This window comes from Stegodyphus dumicola, chromosome 1 (assembly GCF_044657685.1).
Source record: "Stegodyphus dumicola isolate Sdum_Otavi_A_Nest chromosome 1, ASM4465768v1".
Classification (NCBI taxonomy): Eukaryota; Metazoa; Arthropoda; class Arachnida; order Araneae; family Eresidae; genus Stegodyphus; species Stegodyphus dumicola.
Window position 1 is genome coordinate 23119664 of NC_140768.1, and position 17900 is coordinate 23137563.

Genomic DNA, 17900 nt, shown 5'->3' on the forward strand with positions numbered 1-17900 from the left:
TATGTGATTTCCTTATTTTAGATATTTAAAAATATATCGTAAGGTGGAGAAACGTTTTTCGTTTTGCAGAGGATGTTTATATGAAAAAAAATCTTAGCTTCTTTATTAATAAAATATTGTTCACACTAAGTGTTATTACACAATGCGTGTAGGAAGAATTTTGAGCCTCTGCCATCAGGCAATACAAATTTTCTGATGAAATAACCTGACTAAAAGTGTAAAGGTTCTGTATATGCTTTCTTATGCTTAACATGCATGTTTACACTTCTCCAAATCCTTCTGCAATATTTTTCAAAGTGTTGTATAGCTAATATACCAATCAATTCGAGTGACATCTACGAGTAGTTTCTACTATGACCAAGACGAATGTTTCTTGTATTCTAGTTGATGTTGGTTTTGCAGCAAAGCCAACAGAAATTCTTTAACGGAGTCTTATGCCCGCAAGGATATGTCCACATCGTTAAAATAATATCAATAGCATCCCAATGTAGAATAACAAGAACAAAAATATTGTCTTTGTCCACAAAATCGCTCTGTTATGAGAAATAACTCTTAGCTATCCGTATCTCAGTAATACTCGGTAAAATTAGTTTTTTGAAAAAAACGAGATAAGTCTAAATGGTAGCCATGGTAGTGATGTTGGAGATGCTTTAGAAACTATGTTAAATTCTCAATTTACTTACATGTTACCCAGATCATTGAAACTGTTTTCACATCTGCATTTTTCAAGAAATGAGAGTTTGAGCAAATAGGCCATATGCGGCCTAACTTAATTTTGTAACTTTATTTTATTACTTTACAATATGATCTCTAGAGTTAATGTAGATTTGTTGGTACGCTTTGAGTGGCTAGCGAGTCTCGCAGCTGCACCACTGGTCCAAGGTTGGATCTCCAGGCTAAGCAAGGTTGGCTCAGCCTTTCATTCCTTGAGTGGGTCGATTAAACGAGCCAAGTTCGCTTGGGGATTAAACACCGGGGGTCTTGCGACAAGCTGAGCACTTGCCCAAGTGATATGCTGATACACCCCAAGCCCAAAGTCTAGAAAGCAGCTTTCGGGGAACTGCAGGACGTGGCCCACTAGGGCTGTTGCGCAATTTAGTTTTTAGATAAGCTTTGAACAATGTACATAGTATTCCATAAAATATTCATAAAATATTCATCGTTATCAATGAAAAAAACTTGTTTGTGTCTAACCAATCTCTCTGTAAATTCGGTTTGTTTTGTCCAGAATAGTAACATAAACAGTTATTAATGGCTTCATAACTCACAGAAACAATTTAAATTTCTTTTTCATGTTTTTAAAGCTGTATACACGGTTGCCTGCTCGAGCGATTGGATACCCTTGGACGCGCATTTTCTCCACATCCACTGATGGATTCCTGTTGAAAACTCTTTATAGGAAGATGATGGATATCGACAGCCCGGTGCTTCTGGCCATCGAAGACACAAAAGGAGCGGTGAGCATGAATCTTCTTGAAAACTTACTCTTTTATTGATTATTTCCCCCTCATATCTCTCAAATACGTGCCTCTGGGAAGGAAGGACAAATATGTTCTAGAATATTGAATTGCAATCACATGTTTGGATATTTAGCAAAAAATTAATGACAGTACTCTCACGTGTCTTTCTGGAACAACGGACAACACAATAAGAGTTATTTGGAGATTTTATGTTCCACTTTGGGCAAACGAGTAGCCCAGTTTCAACTATTTTTGGCTTCCATACGTCCTTCCTTCTACGAAACCTTTAGAAATTTTCTTCTTTCGTAATACTGCCAAATATGATAGTTTGTAATAATTTTTGAAATAGATGCTGCCTTCGATTTTACCTCATTGATTTTTTTTATTGAGTAGCATGTAGACGTGTGGTTAGAGAAGAACTCAAATTTTTTCATCGATTAAAATGAATATTGATGATGCTTTGAAAATGGCCTATGAAATTCGAGGTTAGCTAGAAGATAAATTTATTACAATCCGGAGGCATTTAAATATTGGGTACATTTCTTCTAATATAAAATAAGATGTGGATACTAAATGACCTCTTAATACAGCCCGTTAAATGATACACATATTTTTCTACATTTCAATTAAACTTACTTCCTTGAATGTCCTGTAACAGCTTTAAATAATATTAAAATCTTGTAGTTTAAATAATTTAAATAGATGAACATTAAGGTATTTGTGAATGGCAATATTTGAAACCAGACTCGAGTGCCTCGTGCGACTCTCGCACGAAGAATGTAATTTATTTTTAAATGTTAGAATATGTTTTCTTTTTTTGTTTGTATGTCGCCATTTTTGAGTGTTAAATAAAAGTTATTGCTGTGTTCCATCATTGGAGTTGCTTCATTTCGCCAAAGAAGCATCACAGTCTTAATTATTTTGGAGGCAACGACCAAGATCGAATAATCGTGCGTATTTTTATTTTATTAGTTCATCATTGAACGTAATATTAGTGATACCAGGTTATTACTTCCTGTTGATATTGAATTGCCTTATTTTATTAGTTCATCACTGAACGTAATATTAGTGATATCAGGTTATTACTTCCTGTTAACACTGAACTGCCTTATTTTATTAGTTTATCACTTGAACGTAAACTTAGTGATACCATTTTAATGCCATTTCGACTAGATCTCAAAGGAAAAGAAAAATATCTGTAGAGCAGATCTTGGAACCGATGAAGGAAGAAAATAAAGCATCCAGAGATGTATTTGAAGAAGAAGTTAAATCACCAGAATTAAAAGAGAAAGATGTTCACGAAAATTTAAAAAACGATAAAGAAATTAATATTGAGAATCATTTTTCAATGCAGCGTCATCATCATCTTTCGGCTTTTGATTTAATATCAAAGCCGCTACTAATAGACGAAGAAAACAATTGTCGAAAGCAAATGACAAATGAATATTATCCGAAAGGCACAGATGAACTGAGGAAAGGCTTTGCTGTGAATTATAGCCGAGGAACTGGTCTACCATGGAAGAGATCTAGGCGCCGTCAAGAAAAAAAAAGAAGACTAATTTGAACACTGGTCCATTTTCTTCCTATTTAAATGTGGTGCAAAAATACTTGTTTAAAACTTAAAATTTTCGGCCTGAAAATTTGGAAACTTATGAGAGAAGTTATCTTTTCTCTTTAAGCAATTTAGCAAGCCGAGCTTATAAACTTTCGAATTTTACAGAACTTTTCCCTTCGGAAAAAGTCTCTCCGTTGAGGGAGAGGTTATAACAGCTTTAAATAATATTAAAATCTTGTATTTTAAATAATTGAAATAGATGAACATTAAGGTATTTGTGAATGGCAATATTTGAGACCAGACTCGAGTGCCTCGTGCGACTCTCGCACGAAGAATGTAATTTATTTTTAAATGTTAGAATATGTTTTCTTTTTTTGTTTGTATGTCGCCATTTTTGAGTGTTAAATAAAAGTTATTGCTGTGTTCCATCATTGGAGTTGCTTCATTTCGCCAAAGAAGCATCACAGTCTTTATACATATATTTTTCATTCAATTAATTCCCTTCTCACTTCACGGCAGGGCAAAAATACATAAAAACTCAAAACATTTTCATTAAAAATTGTAAAATAAAAAAGAAAAATATAAATTTTTTTTATCTACAATTAAAATTAGAGTTTCTACGCAAAAACAAGCAATTTGGCCAGCAGCCAGGAAGACAGATTTTTCGGCGGACAAATAGGAAAGTTTACTTTTGATCCCACTCGACAAAAAGACACTGAAGTCGGTTCACAAAACTGACTTATTTCACTATTCTACTAAGTTTCAAATATTTATTTATACAAATGCTAGACATTTGTACACTAAGCCATTAGTCTTGATTTTAATTCCTGATACTTAAGAACAATATAATTAGATGATAATAGTGTAGTGCATTCGTCAATGTGCTACTTATCCATGGACTGTCGAAGATTACAAACAGAAGAGTCCTTAAGTCGAATTTTAAGAAGATGGGCATTCAGCCAATAGTGCCCAGTCAAAAGACGAAATAACACCACGGCTACAGGGCGAGAAAAATTTGGAATAACTGACTTTGAACTAGTGACTTACTCCCAGGCCTTAGCTGCATTTGATAGGTAGGAGGCAAACCTGATGTTAAATTCTAATTTAATTAGGAGTTTTGCTTAGTTAAAAGACATATGGTTTTTAGTGGTTTGTAGAATAATCATTCCTTCCTTTTCCAGAAAATCTTCTTTTCATTTCTCTCGATGCCGCATTGAGCAAGAATCCACCTCAAGACAACTGAGTCAGAGTTTCAAATGTTAACAAACCCATTGAAGTTCTACAATTACTGCACGCATATTAACTGAAGGCATACAGACCTTAACCGGAACATAAGAGCAATAAAATTCAATCACTTTTAAAGCAAAAAATACACAAGTTACCAAATCATAAGAATAAAAATCACCAAGCTGGGTAACACAGTGGATATATATATATATATATATATCATAATTCCGGGAACACAGAAGAGAACCCAGCTTGTAGTCTTCGTGGCTGAGAGTGAAGGCTTACAGATGAAGACAACAAAACATGAACTTGACGAATTTCCAGTCTTTATTTCCACGCATATCAAATCATCTCCATAGATGTTTATCCAATCATAATGAAATCTGAGACATTTCTCTGATTCAGTCATGATGAAATACCATAAATTCCTATGAGCATTGATTCTTAAAATTAAGACGCAGGTATTTTAGACGGGGAAGCAAAGCGAGGAGCTATTAGCACGGTAGAAGCTAGCAGAAGAAGTACGCAGAATTAATGCGTTAGCTTGCCAAAGGTTTTTACACCGGAGTAAGTGCGATTCTAAAGACAAGCGATGATTGGTTAATATTAGTTTTAGTTACCTTTTGCAAGCAGTTTTATGTAATTTGGAATGATCTTGAATTTGGAAGAACATAACTTTAGAGGGGAAAGCACCAAGTTTAGAATGTTAATTTTGAGGTCGCCAATTATTTTTTAAAACACCAACCGTATTTTGTTATACCTTACATATATATGTACACTTTTGGTGCAGCCGATTGCAACCAAAAAGAGAGGTGCACAGCAGGGCTGCTATGTGTTACACCATACCCATATACAAAATTTTGACGTTCTGAGGCTACTGGTTTTTGAGTTAGGCGAGATAAATACATACGTACATACAGACGCCACGAAACAAATCCCTTCTAAATCCGTTTTAAATCCATTTTAGAGTCCGTTTTGAAAAAAAAAAGGAATCCTTTATTCTGTCCATAAGTATAGGTGTCACGCAGAAACTTTGTTTAAATAGGTTCATGAGAGGTCAAAATGGTTATTTTCGTTGAAATATGATTCCCGAAATTTTTTGCGATTACAATATTTCCTCTACTTCGTACAAGGAAGTAAAAAGCTAAACTTTTTTTTTAATGTGATGAATTAGTTCTAAAATGTGTAATCATCTATTCCCTCTGTTTCAGATATTCGGCGCCTTGCTTTCATCTCCCCTGAAACAGAGTGACAGTTTTTACGGAACGGGGGAATCTTTCCTTTACACATTCTATCCAGTATTCCAGGTAAAAAGGCTTCCAGAATGTTTTCTAAATTTGTTAATTTTTAAGAATTTTAGCATTTTACTTCACCGTTGTTTATAAATGAATAATTGCAATATCTGGTGTTCAGTTACGATGAATCAAATTCAGATGACGAGATCAGAAAAGGCATTAATCACCGTTATCCTAAACTAGATTTTTCGCATGAAATAGCTTTATAAGAAAAAAAAAAAAGAATAATGTGTGAAGAAATCAAATAAGACTCAACAAGTAATATATAAAAAAATTAAAGTAAATTCTTACTTAGGTCAACAAAGAAAAATAAAATTAAAAAAAAAAATAAATAAATAAAAATAAAAAAATTTTTAAAATTAAAATTTAAAATTTAAACATTTTTTTAATATGTGAAAAAATTGTATTAATATCAAATGTTACAAGTTTTACACTATGTTAATCAAATGTTACAAGTTGTTACAAGTTATGTTATATCAAATGTTACAAGTTTACTTGAACTTGAGTGGATGAATAAAAAGTATTTTATTAACGATTGAAAATTTGAACAAGATATAGGGTGACTGTGAGCTAATAGTAGGAATTTAAAAAACGTTTATTAACTAGAAAACCACATTGTATTGACCTCTAGTTTTATCCTGACGAAGTGCTCGAAAAATAAAAAAAATGAAGACTAACCAGAGAATCAAATAAGAAAAATCTTTTTATCAAAACTAATAAACTTTATATAATTTCATCAGGATGAATGCCGCAGACAGGATGATATTCAGATAAATATACTGTTTTTGAAGTGAAATATTCCATTTGGCGATATTTGGTGACAAAATTAGCAATGTGTCATGGCGAAGCGAAAACATTCTAGAACTCATTTTTAGCGGTTTTCTACGGAATATTCTTGAAGGTAGGTTAAGGCTCTCTCTCTCTTATATATACGTATATACATACCCTGATTATACGGGGAGAAAGTAGTGACTTGAATTCAGATATTAGTTTGAGAGCGACCGGCCGAGTCGGGAGCTGTACTTTAGTGCTTTGCCATGAAGCTGTCTTCACCGTTATAGTCTGAAAGCTGTGTTACTGATTGTTTCAGCGTATTTGTCGTACTGTTTTGACGAAATAAACAGTATATATCGCTAATAAGCGCACAGGACAATTACAATGACGTTTAAACATGTCATTGTAATTGTCCTGTGCGCTTATTAGCGAATAAATTGTATTTTGATTCTTCATCAAATGCTATCAACAATTACTCTTACTCCAGATTCAAGAACATGTAGAAAGCAACAATGCAGTTATTTACGCAGTAGTTATACAATACAGTTATTACACCGTATGCAAGACTGCCCTTTATTGATAAAAGGAGAAATGCGGCAGCTTGACGTTGACTTCCCGCAAAGAGCTTTCATATTCATCGATCTTTCACATTTTTGTAGCCAGGCTCTACGCGAGTCAGCTTGCCATTTTCTTCCTTTCACATCCACGCCAACGCTGTCGATACTCCTTTAACTTTTAGAGTTCATTTATTAAGCTGCACTTTCTTCGGATTTACTTTCGCAGATTCTTTCGGTTCATAAAATTCAGCAGTAAATTCACCATCTTTTTCAAAAGTTCCCTATCTTTAAAATTCACGCTACTCTTTTTTATTAAAACTAGCTCTCCGCGAGACTTTCAGCTTTTTGGTTGCCGCAAATGTATTTCAGAATTCCGAAGAAGTTCTTAAATTATATGCAATCAATGTTACTTATGTTATTTTTATCGTAGATCATAAAAAAAGCATAAACATATTTCATAAAATATTCCGGTAGGTAATGAAAGAGATACAAGAAAGTATTAAAAAAATATATTATTTTCTGACGAATAAGAATACGTTTCAGATTGTCTCCTAAAAATCATGAAGCCTTTTATTAGAAAACGAGTCAATTCTGAGGATGGATATTGCCTAGATTTAAGGTTGGTGTTTCTTCTCTTGTCTCTGTTAGGTAGCTAATTATTTAAGCCTAATATTGCAGAATCAAATCAGTATTACAAACAAAATCAGTAATAATATAAGCCTGCTCAAAAAGGATTCGAAATATAGAAAAGAATGTTTAAGCGTACGAAATCGTAAGTAACGGGATATATGTTAAGGGCAATTTCCAAAGAATTTCTTCAAATTTAATGTAATAAAAGAGCGGTGGAGAAAAGACAAAGTTTCAAAGTTAGTTGAGAAGTTGTGATTTGTTTCTAAGTTTATTTCTTGTTTACTTTTCTCTTGCTACTTCTTCATTTCTTATTACTGTTACGTTTACTTTTGTTGTGAGGTTCTGGTTTTTCTTTCCGAAAGTTTGTTTTATACGATACCTACGACAAAAGGGTATCAAATGTTGACACTTTGTTTCTCTAGAGAACAAAATGTTCTAGAAATTGTTACACTGTTTTCTATATCTTAAGTGTTACTTATTGAAGAAAGATTCAACGATTATATCTATCTTAAATGAAAAAAAAAATTAGGCGAAATTAAAAAAATGAAAAAAACATTAGGCATTTAGGCGAAAGTAGTTTTAGCCCACGTAGATGATTTTGATTTCGCGTATTGCAGAAGAGGATTTTAAGAAACAGGAATCGGTTGAAAATTTTATGCACTTTATAAATGGCAGGTTTATTGCAGCTAGAAATAATTTCATTTACTGTGCATTTCGGAATTCCGATATATCCAAAAGTTTTATTTTTGTTTTCTAAAAACACAGTTAAAATGCTGTTTAATGTTGCCTTTCCCATGAATACTGAGCCCACCAGCGGCCGCGCGGTAACGCCGCTGAACACTGGTAGTTCGGTCCGAGGTTCGAATCCCGTGAACGGGCTGGCTGCATGGGTGTTTTCGTGGTTTTCCCCATGTGTAACGTATATACGAGCCAGTTTTCCTTAGAAATTCCTCCACGAAGGCATCCCTCCCCTTAGGCAGATAGCCCCAGTGAGCTTTGCCGTAATTAAATACACCAACACCCATGAATACTGAAATGTATTTTAGAGAGGTCATTGTTCAATTTGAAAATATTTTACAGAGATTAATGTTCATAGTGTGAAAGAAAACTTCATGAAATGATTGGTGTGTTAAGCATTATTATTAATCTCCTGAACGATTAAATAATTTTTATTATTGTTTTTTCTTGCAGATTTTCAGTTGGACTGGTGAAAATGATTACTTCGTAAAGGGAAATATAGACAGCGTTTCCATTGGAGCTTCTGAGTAAGTTTTTATTTATTATAAGTTTTTACTTAATTCACTCACGGTGTTTCACTGCGGGCCGAATTTTGTCAGTGATTTTTAGTCTACTTACTGATAGGCTATAGAATTCAAATTTTGTAGACACACTGTTTGTCGATAACAATGCAATGCAGAGGAGCGATATTTTCAAAATTTGATTTGCATAAAAGAAATATTAATTGAGCGATTTTCTACATTGAAAATTACTGCAATCTGCAGCAGGGTAGGAGAGAAAAGCACTTTGATTTTGTCATCTTGGCGCACTTAATGACGAAATGGTGATATTTGTTTCTCATTTTAGCTTCAAGTTTGGTTTGGTTTAGTTGATTATGGTAAAGCATATTAGCGCTATATGCCTAAAGGGAGGGATGCCTTCGTGGAGGACTTTCCAAGGGAACTGATTCGTATTCATATTACACATGGGAATAAGCACGAAACGTCCATTCAGCCAGCTCATTCGTCTGGAACAAACCCAGTGTAACAGATTTAAATAATATTAAAATCTTGTAGTTTAAAAAATTTAAATAGATGAACATTAAGGTATTTGTGAATGGCAATATTTGAAACCAGACTCGAGTGCAACCTGCGACTCGGGCACAAAGAATGTAATTTATTTTTAAATGTTAGAATATGTTTTCTCTTCTTGTTTGTATGTCGCCATTTTTTTTTTTTTTTTTTTTTTTTTTTTTTTTTTTTTTTTTGAGTGTTAAATAAAAGGGTACTTTTCCGTTTTGCCGGCGCAAGCGATAAAGTCGCCAATAATGGTACAACCGATGCCAAACGGAATGTTCTCGCTGGTAACCTTTTAAGCCTCATTTTCAAAACAAGTCGCAGCTTTTTCTTATCAGATTGATTGTTTCTTTCAATACTGGCATATCATTACATAGAATTTTGATCAGATAGTTCAGTTTTATGTCTAAGGCAATTTTCGGCAATTACGTCAATTAGGATGCAATCACAGCGTTTACCCGAAGCCGAAAATATAGAAAAGGTAATGTCAAGGGTTAAATTCATCAATTCTAATGAGAATGCATTAGCGAAGTAAAGCACTGCAGTTTTACATAATTTGAGTAAGTTATTCGTACGAAATTGAAATATTTCTTGCATTTAGACTTGTGTTCCAAATTAAGATTTAACATGAAATTAATGTAGATAATTACTGAGAGCATTAGATTTTTGTAGAGTAGTTTACGTGAGATGAGATCGCTTGGGGTCACATGATATGAACCGGCGAATCAGGATGTTAAACCATGAAAGCATAGTAAATTCTTAAATTAATGTCTTTTTACAAATTTGTTGTCTTTATTTATTGGCTTTTTATAAAATTTTAAGCTATATTAAAATGTTTATGCCATCTTTTTTAAAAAGAATTCTTAGAACTAACATATTTTTAAATATTTTTTATGTGTATACTGTATGTTGTCGGCAATAAAGTCTGCTTGGCGAGATTTGCGCCGGCGAAACGGAAAAGTACCAATAAAAGTTATTGCTGTGTTCCATCATTGGAGTTGATTCATATCGCCAAAGAAGTATCACAGTCATAATTATTTTGCAGGCACCGACAGAGATCGAATAATCGTGCGTATTTTTATTTCATTAGTTCATCACTGAACATAATATTAGTGATACCAGATTATTACTTCCTGTTAATAATAAATTGCTTTATTTTATTAGTTCATCACTGAACGCAATATTAGTGATACCAGGTTATTACTTCCTGTTGATTTTGAATTGTCTTTATTATTACTTTAAATTGCCTATTATTTTATTAGTTCATCACTGAATGTAATTTCCTGTTGATATTGAATTGCCTTATTTTATTAGTTCATCACTGAACGTAATATTAGTTATATCAGGTTATTACTTCCTGTTAACACTGAACTGCCTTATTTTATTAGTTTATCACTTGAACGTAAACTTAGTGATACCATTTTAATGCCATTTCTACTAGAGCTCAAAGGAAAAGAAAAATAGCTGAAGAGCAGATCTTGGAACCGATGAAGGAAGAAAATAAAGCATCCAGAGATGTATTTGAAGAAGAAGTTAAAATACCAGAATTAAACGTGGAAGATGTTCAGGAAAATTTGAAAAACGATAAAGAAATTAATATTGAGAATCATTTTGCAATGCAGCGTTATCATCATTTTCGGCTTTTGATTTAATATCAAAGCCGCTACTAATAGACGAAGAAAACAATTGTCGAAAGCAAATGACAAATGAATATTATCCGAAAGGCACAGATGAACTGAGGAAAGGCTTTGCTGTGAATTATAGCCGAGGAACTGGTCCACCATGGAAAAGATCTAGGCGCCGTCAAGAAAAAAAAAAAGAAGACTAATTTGAACACTGGTCCATTTTCTTCCTATTTAAATGTGGTGTAAAAATATTTGTTTAAAACTTAAAATTTTCGGCCTGAAAATTTGGAAACTTATGAGGGAAGTTATCTTTTCTCTTTAAGCAACTGAGCAAGCCGAGCTTATAAACTTTCGAAATTTGCAGAACTTTTCCTTTCGGCAAAAGTTTCTCCGTTGGGGGAGAGGTTGTAATAGATTTAAATAATATTAAAATCTTGTAGTTTAAATAATTTAAATAGATGAACATTAAGGTATTTGTGAATGGCAATATTTGAAACCAGACTCGAGTGCAACGTGCGACTCTCGCACAAAGAATGTAATTTATTTTTAAATGTTAGAATATGTTTTTTCTTCTTGTTTGTATGTCGCCATTTTTTTTTTTTTTTGAGTGTTAAATAAAAGTTATTGCTGTGTTCCATCATTGGAGTTACTTCATATCGCCAAAGAAGTATCACAGTCATAATTATTTTGGAGGCACCGACCAAGATCGAATAATCGTGCGTATTTTTATTTCATTAGTTCATTACTGAACATAATATTAATTATACCAGATTATTACTTCCTGTTAATATTAAATTACTTTATTTTATTAGTTCATCACTGAACGTAATATTAGTGATACCAGATTATTACTTCCTGTTGATATTGAATTGTCTTATTTTATTAGTTCATGACTGAACATAATATTAGTGATACCAGGTTATTACTTCCTGTTAACACTGAACTGCCTTATTTTATTAGTTTATCACTTGAACGTAAACTTAGTGATACCATTTTAATGCCATTTCTACTAGAGCTCAAAGGAAAAGAAAAATAGCTGAAGAGCAGATCTTGGAACCAATGAAGGAAGAAAATAAAGCATCCAGAGATGTATTTGAAGAAGAAGTTAAATCACCAGAATTAAAAGAGGAAGATGTTCACGAAAATTTAAAAAACGATAAAGAAATTAATATTGAGAATCATTTTGCAATGCAGCGTTATCATCATCTTTGGGCTTTTGATTTAATATCAAAGCCGCTACTAATAGACGAAGAAAACAATTGTCGAAAGCAAATGACAAATGAATATTATCCGAAAGGCACAGATGAAATGAGGAAAGGCTTTGCTGTGAATTATAGCCGAGGATCTGGTCCACCATGGAAGAGATCTAGGCGCCATCACGAAAAAAAAAAAAAAAAAAAAAAAGACTAATTTGAACACTGTCCATTTTCTTCCTATTTAAACGTGGTGTAAAAATATTTGTTTAATGGTTAAGGGATCCTGACGGTATAATGGTTAAGGGATCCTGACTGCGATACCAAAGGGCCCGGATTCGAATCCCGAAGAAGGCATGGATGTGAAATTGTCTTTTCCTTCATAGGATTGTAGCGGTGTCCATCTATTGCGTGTCTGTACAATAAAATGGCCACCACTTCTCGCCTTAGTAGTGGCCAATGCCGTTATCGCCAAGTGCCCGCCATTGGAAAAAACAAAAAATGCATGGCCACTGGTGGAGTGCAAAAAGGATTTTGATGTGTTAGTTTAGGTTATTCGAATAAGGCTAAACACACCAAGGACACCTGCTTTAAAGCAGATGTCCTTGGTTACAGAGGTCTGGTTGGCCCTTGGTTACAGAGATGTCTGTAAGAGGGGAATTTCCTTGGGAACATGGCTAGCATTCACGCTATGCATGGAGGAAGTCTTGAAATGCGATCATAATGCCATCTCAGCCATTAAACTACTAATATTTACCTGCCTAAAGAACTCTATCACAGATGGGGCGACAAAATTTTGAATACTAGATTAATTAATGTGTATTAAATAAAAGTATTATCCTGATTAAACGGTTTGGATATACGTGTAAATTGTTAATCGCGTTTGTCTGTTAATTATAAAATGGGTTATTTCTCTTTATCGTGTTTTAATTACCTTCTGATTAACTATGAGTTAATAATGGATATCTTTTACAATATTACCTGGAATAATCAGAAACATGGTTTAAGGATTTAAAAAATTCGTAATTAATTAATTTTGTGTGTAGCAATTCGCGTTCATTTAACATATGTAATTAAAAATCAATGATATTAAAAAAACATACTTGTGACAGCTATGATGAATTTATTCCACAAATCATGTATAAGATGAAAGGTTAGAGTCTTTAGTTCCACAGGCAGATACAGTTGTTCGCCTTTGCAATCAATGATATTAAAAAACATACTTGTGACAGGTATGATGAATTTGTTACACAAATTATGTGTAAGATGAAAGGTTAGAGCCTCTAGTTTCTACATGTATACACTTTTGTTCGCCTTTTGCGACGCAACAGACATCCAAACATATATACTTCGCTAATCTTCTATAGTAAAAAAAATTAGTCTTCATTTCTAGAAATATTAATGATTCATCCTTTCATACTGTTACTCTGCCTATATTTATACCTCAATTGCGTTTTCAGATTTGCTAATTCTAGCTTTTTGTTTTCTCCGCTGAGTATATACATATTTAGAACCTTTTATATGTCTTCTAAATTGGCAATAATTTTCTTTTTCAGGGGTCATTTTGGTTTGTGGCTAGACGGCGATCTCTACCGTGGCAGAAGCGTCCGGTGCCAGACTTACAACAACGAACCTCTGGCATCTGATGAAGATTTCGTCGTCAAAACCCTCGAAGCCTGGGGATTCGCCTAGACTAGATCTAGACTGTGTGCCTCTCTAGAATGTAGATCCGTCACCGCCGTAGACGTTTTCCCCAGCTGGTGCTTTCCTTCTCGAGCTCGCCCCCGCCTCCGGAGGACTCTTAATGTGCTCGGAGACCAAATCCCTGAAGCACTGGCACTCCCCTCAAATTCTTCCCATCTACCGCGCGGAACATTCCAAACCGCTCGCCATTAACTACATACTAGTTCTAGTCGGCGTCGCCAGACGTCGTTAGTATTGCAGGATGCTTTTCGAGAGACCTCAAGTCGTCGGTCGAACGCCCCCGCTTCGGTTTTATCAAGAACTAAGGAAGAACATTGTTTCATACTCGACGTCCCTTGTGACCTTCGTTGGAAAAGTCCACATGTTGAAACTAGTTGGCTAAAGTTTAACAGCTGTTTAAGTTTGCGTCTAAGAACTGGAATTTCTTGAAGGTATAGGATGTAAGGATACATATATCAAATTTATTATCAATCTGGCGTCCGCAGAAACTATTATCAAGCAGCAAGAGTGAGTTGGAATGCTTATTTTTTAGAAATAGAGAGCCCTGTGGTGAAATGTTGTAGAGCGGAGAGTTAAAAGCATTAACCATTCGAGGGAGAAACACAATTGAATCGTGAAGGAAAATTTATTTATTTATTCTGGAAATTTCTGGATTTTTATTCGCCATGTTCATGAAATTCAAAGTTTAGTTTTTCTACTAACTGGATGTCGAGACGGGGAGCATTCATCGGCGAGATAAAAGGTATAATCCAAACCTCCAAGTACAACGATGAGCGAATTTCTCCCAAATTGAGCTCCGACTTCCGCCGTCCCATCTGCGTTTCTATGACCATTGCTGCCCACTTTGGAAAAAAAAAAGGTTGGGAATGCAGATCGGCTGGTGTGAGGCGTCTTTCGAGTCCCTTTGTCGACCCTTTTTTTTCTCTAGGGCCGACGCGACAAGAATCGTCTTCCAATCAGAGTTTAGACTCGACGGCGACGCCCCTCATATACACCTGGTGACTCTTCACTCGATGCTCGACCAATCTCAACTGCAGAGAACGACAAGAGGACCATTTTTTATGAGCTATCCTCTAGGTTTATTTCCTTAACGTTAACTACAAGGGGACAGTAAAATGTACCCCTTTTTAACTTTTAAAGGGTTTTTATCGATGTTTTGCGACTTGAAAGTTGCATTCTTCTTCTAGTTAGGTAGATTTTTTATGAAACCGGTTTTTCGAATAATCTTTTTCATAATGAAAGAGAGCAAGATTCCGAGTTTTTAATCTTTCCAGTTTTATTTTATAAATAGGAGGTTTATAGTAACTGAGTTAGTAACAAAACTTTAGGACTCAAATATTTACATTTTATCATTTTTCAAACCAAATAAGTACTTACACCGACAAAACCGTAAAGTTTAATCAAAATATGTTTCATTAACAATTTCTTAGAGGATTTAAATGAACTGACATATTGAACTCATTTAATTCTTTGCAGTTTGACCTAGCCCGTTTGACCAATTCATCAGATCAGCACGAATACAAATTTCTGCGATTTGAATAGCAGGTTCTGACTCCTGTTATTAGGAGTTGAAAAATCCCATCGAGTGAGGGTCACCCTTTGCTACAAATAAAGTCATTTTTACTCCCAACTACTTATTTTTGTACGTACTTCTTCCCGGAATCCTAGTAGGAAGCGACGTTCACCCCAACGACCGGAGTAGATGCGCCATTGATGTTTTAAAAATGCAGAGCTACTTATGTACATGTCTCGAATCGCCTTTCAAACTTTGGATTTGCTTGCTCTGTTAAAGGAATTCTAATTTCAAATGTAGTTCTGAATCTCTGTATAGGACAACATTAAGATAAATCCACCTGGTGAATGTTTCTTCAACTTCAGTTTGTTGTACTAGACTACCTGAATGTTGGTGACCAAACTAGAGCTAGGAAGAAGTTCAATAAAATTTTACCTTTCGTGCATTAATACATTTGAGTTGCTGTAAACAGTGTAGAAAGTAATTTGTAATTCTGAAAGTATACAAAATTCAAAGCTTATTTGTTTTTTGATTCACGAAATAATTAGTATTAAGGTCTTAAAATGATTAAACTTATTAATTTTATTTGTTACTTTCTTAACGGTAAAGCTTTTTTATGGTTAATTTTGCATTTAGATATATGACTGTAATTTGTGATTCTGAAAGTATACAAAATTCAAAGCTTTTTCTTTTTTTTTTTTCATTCACGAAATAATTAGTTTAAGGTCTTAAGATGATTAAACTTATTAATTTTGTTTGGTACTTTCTTAACGGTAAAGCTTTTTTATGGTTAATTCTGCATTTAGATATATGACTGCACTTTAATAATCAAATATTAACTACATTCTTATAGAAATGAAGTAAAAACTTACTTTAATTAATAAAGACATTTCTTAACGTGTTTAAATTGATATCTTAAAAATGGTTCTATAATAATAATGCCTAAGTAGTTTTGGAGCTATAAGAATGCAATTCTAATCTCCATTAATAAAAACTCTCCGCTATCTCTGCTATTATTATTGAAACAAGATTAAAGAAAGAAAAATTTGCGCAATAAACAAAACGCGATTTACGTATCTGATTTTAAATTAAAGCAAATCCTTTGTTTCATGCACTTTCAAATAGTTTGAAGGCGATTCGATGCTGCAAAGTGTTCCTGTACATCGTAGATAGAATTATATTTTGTAGCCTATGGATGTTGTAGTTTGAAGGACCAAAGGGTTGTCGACCGCATGTCTGGTGCTCATTGGAATTAAAGTTTATTTTGTAGTTTATTTTGTATCTGTGTCTTTTTTTTAATTAATCTTCCACAGCACTTCTTTACAGAAATATTTTGCCAAGGTGTTTTAACAATAATAACACACTGACAGACAGCAACCCAATGACTCTATTCCTGCCACTAATGCTACTCAGCCAGTAGGCTAAATAAGTTATTCTTCATGAGCAAGAAGAAGAGTTTTCCCTTTATGAGTAGTTCCTTCTTATAATTGAAATAAAATTTTTAGAACCGTAGTCAAGATAGATTATCCACAGATTCGTGAAGGAAAAGGACATTTTGACAGTGGCAAAATGACATGACATAATTTTTGAAGTTCTCCTGTAAAGCAATGAATATTATGCTTACTATCATATCTCGGAAATTAATTTTTAAGAAATGAACCATTTTCTGCAATTTCTAAAGATAAAGTTTACCTTTTAAGATAAAAATTACTAAAGTTTTATTTTTGGATAACATCCGATAGTAAAAATTAAATAATAAATAATTCGATAAAAATAGATTCTTGGAAGAAAATGACATTTTGACTGTGACAAAATGACAGGACATAATTTTTGAAGTTCTCCTGCATAGCAATGAATATTATGCTTACAATCATGCCTCGGAAATGAAATTATAAGAAATGAACCATTTTCTGCAATTTCTAAAGATAAAGCTTACCTTTTAAGATAAAAATTACTAAAATTTTATTTTTGGAATAATAAAAATAATTTTTAGGTTAAATCGAGTTGTAAATACCCAGTATAAAATTACACATAAAGCCTTGTGTTATGGCGAATTTTCCATTTTGTAAACAAGTTCGGAAATGCAAATTTTTGTCGGTTTCATAACAACACAGTTTACGTCACACAGCTGGGCGTTAGTGTGTCAGCAACAGAATATAACATCTCTCTAAAACTTTTTACACTAGTCAAGGGGATTCTAATAGTATAAATGAAAATCAAATTAGTTAACAGCTTACAATTTTAATTAATAGGAGCACTAAGAACTAATGTGTTAACTTTGTAGAGACATTAGGTATTTTTTTGAAAGCGGGAAAGATGAAAAATGAGCAATGTTCTCGCCGCGACTCGAACCACGGGTCTCTCGAACACGCGTCGAGCGTGCTGACCACTACACCCCGAAGGCATGCTCAGAAAGCGGGAGAAATACCTTATATAATCCCCCTTTTAAAAGACGACTGGGGATTAGTGATCCTGCAGCGTGTTCTGCGGTGAGCGATACGCTTTGGAAGAAGACGACGCACATTGCGATTTTTCGCTTTCTTAAGATTTTAATCAACGTTTATCATTTTGTTT

At 33.8% G+C, this 17900-nt stretch overlaps 1 protein-coding gene across 1 annotated transcript in view; it reads left to right on the top strand.

The window, feature by feature from the left end:
• LOC118191038 (oxidation resistance protein 1-like) overlaps positions 1-16600 on the top strand; it is a 189996-nt gene extending 173396 nt beyond the window's left edge. Inside the window, exons 16-19 of the mRNA XM_035361827.2 lie at positions 1305-1457; positions 5454-5549; positions 8690-8763; positions 13666-16600. Of these exons, the coding sequence (XP_035217718.1) occupies positions 1305-1457; positions 5454-5549; positions 8690-8763; positions 13666-13801 (459 nt within the window). The 3' untranslated portion in view covers positions 13802-16600. The remainder of the gene's footprint in view (positions 1-1304; positions 1458-5453; positions 5550-8689; positions 8764-13665) is intronic.
• The last annotated feature ends 1300 nt before the right edge of the window (positions 16601-17900 follow it).